This window comes from Trachurus japonicus, chromosome 16 (genome assembly GCF_045865225.1).
Source record: "Trachurus japonicus isolate A0001 chromosome 16, Traja_1.0".
In the NCBI taxonomy this organism is placed as follows: Eukaryota; Metazoa; Chordata; class Actinopteri; order Carangiformes; family Carangidae; genus Trachurus; species Trachurus japonicus.
The window spans coordinates 33361477-33362860 of record NC_140922.1 but is presented as its reverse complement, the minus strand read 5'-3'; the positions used below and the strand labels follow the sequence as shown (position 1 = coordinate 33362860).

The following is a 1384-nucleotide window of genomic DNA, read 5'->3' as shown; positions in this document are numbered from 1 at the left end:
TTTTTTTTTAACTTTCCAAACTTACAGCCTTCCGCTGTCACGAACAACAACATACAACACAAAATAATACTACATAATATAATAAAAACCAAGAACACAAATACATGTAAAAAAAACAGAAAAGAGAGGGAAAAAAATGTGTATATCTTTATATGTTTGTATTTTGTTTGGCTGTCTGCACTGACAGACATACCTTGATTTGCACCTGCTGCAAATAAAAAAAAATGTAAAAAAAGAATATGCAAATAAAAAATTAAAATACAATATATGTCTATTACATTTTACTATTATTAATTTTAAGTATGTATAGGATAATTTTCCGATATATTAATGTCAACTACTTATATCTCACTGCGGAATTAAAATCCGGCCTCTGTCCCTGTGTGTGTCTGTGTTTCTCGGCGGAGTGTTTATAGTGCGACACCGCTCCGTGGTTGAAAGGTGAAGGGGAACAACATGGCAGCAGCAGCGGCCGGCGGCGGCAGCGTGAAACTGGGCTTGTTGTCAGGCAGTAAAGCGTCAGTGTACCAGGCTCTCCACACCAAGATCCTCTCCCCCAGCAGAGCCGCCGGGGTCAGCGTGAGGGCGGCGGCCAGCAACACAACAACAGACTCACAACAACACAACGAGAAGTTCTGTCTGGAGATGGTCAGGTGGGTCAGGACTTATTATGTATAGGCTATAAGTCACAAAACAGCTCAAACTACACATTTTAATCAGTTTAAACAGCTCTGAGAAGCTTCTATAAGAAAAACCAGCATATTAATAAGTGTAATTATTACGTTTTTTAACACCACACCAGACTTCCATTCAAAAAAATCACGATTAAAACAGAAAACACTCAAACTCACATCACCAAAGAGCATGTATTGATCATTTACTGCACTGGCTGTATATTTAGTTTTCATTCTTCATTGCGGCTCAGTCCAGTTCACTCACAAACATGGATTAAATGTAGTTACAGCCTATTATTATTATTATTATTATAGAGGTATTTGTCTCCTATTGCATCAGCAGATTTACAGGTGAAATGAAACAGTTTTATAACACACCAGACTCCATTCTGATGTCTAGTTTTATTATAGACGACACAAAAATTCACAATACCAAAGAATATATGGAAATCGTGGTGTAGCTGCTGGCTGTATTGTGTTTAAATGTGTGTATAGTTTATAAAAATGTGAGTTATGTGTAAGTGAACGTGTGAAAACACTGTTGTCAGGACAGTGGGTTTAATGTATCAGAGTTTATTGTGGTTAGTTTATTAGGTGTTAATTTAACCCTCTACATGAGGTCTAATGGGGAAATCTGATTAAATTAAAATTAAGTCAAATAAATCTCATTATGTCACAGCTTTTGGGAAAAGGAGGTTAAAGGTCATTGT

At 36.6% G+C, this 1384-nt stretch overlaps 1 protein-coding gene across 1 annotated transcript in view; it reads left to right on the top strand.

Moving 5' to 3' along the window:
* The first annotated feature begins 438 nt into the window (after window positions 1-438).
* ndufaf6 (NADH:ubiquinone oxidoreductase complex assembly factor 6) overlaps window positions 439-1384 on the top strand; it is a 33327-nt gene continuing 32381 nt past the window's right edge. Inside the window, exon 1 of the mRNA XM_085803100.1 lies at window positions 439-653. Coding sequence (XP_085659226.1) covers window positions 457-653 — 197 coding nt within the window. The 5' untranslated portion in view covers window positions 439-456. The remainder of the gene's footprint in view (window positions 654-1384) is intronic.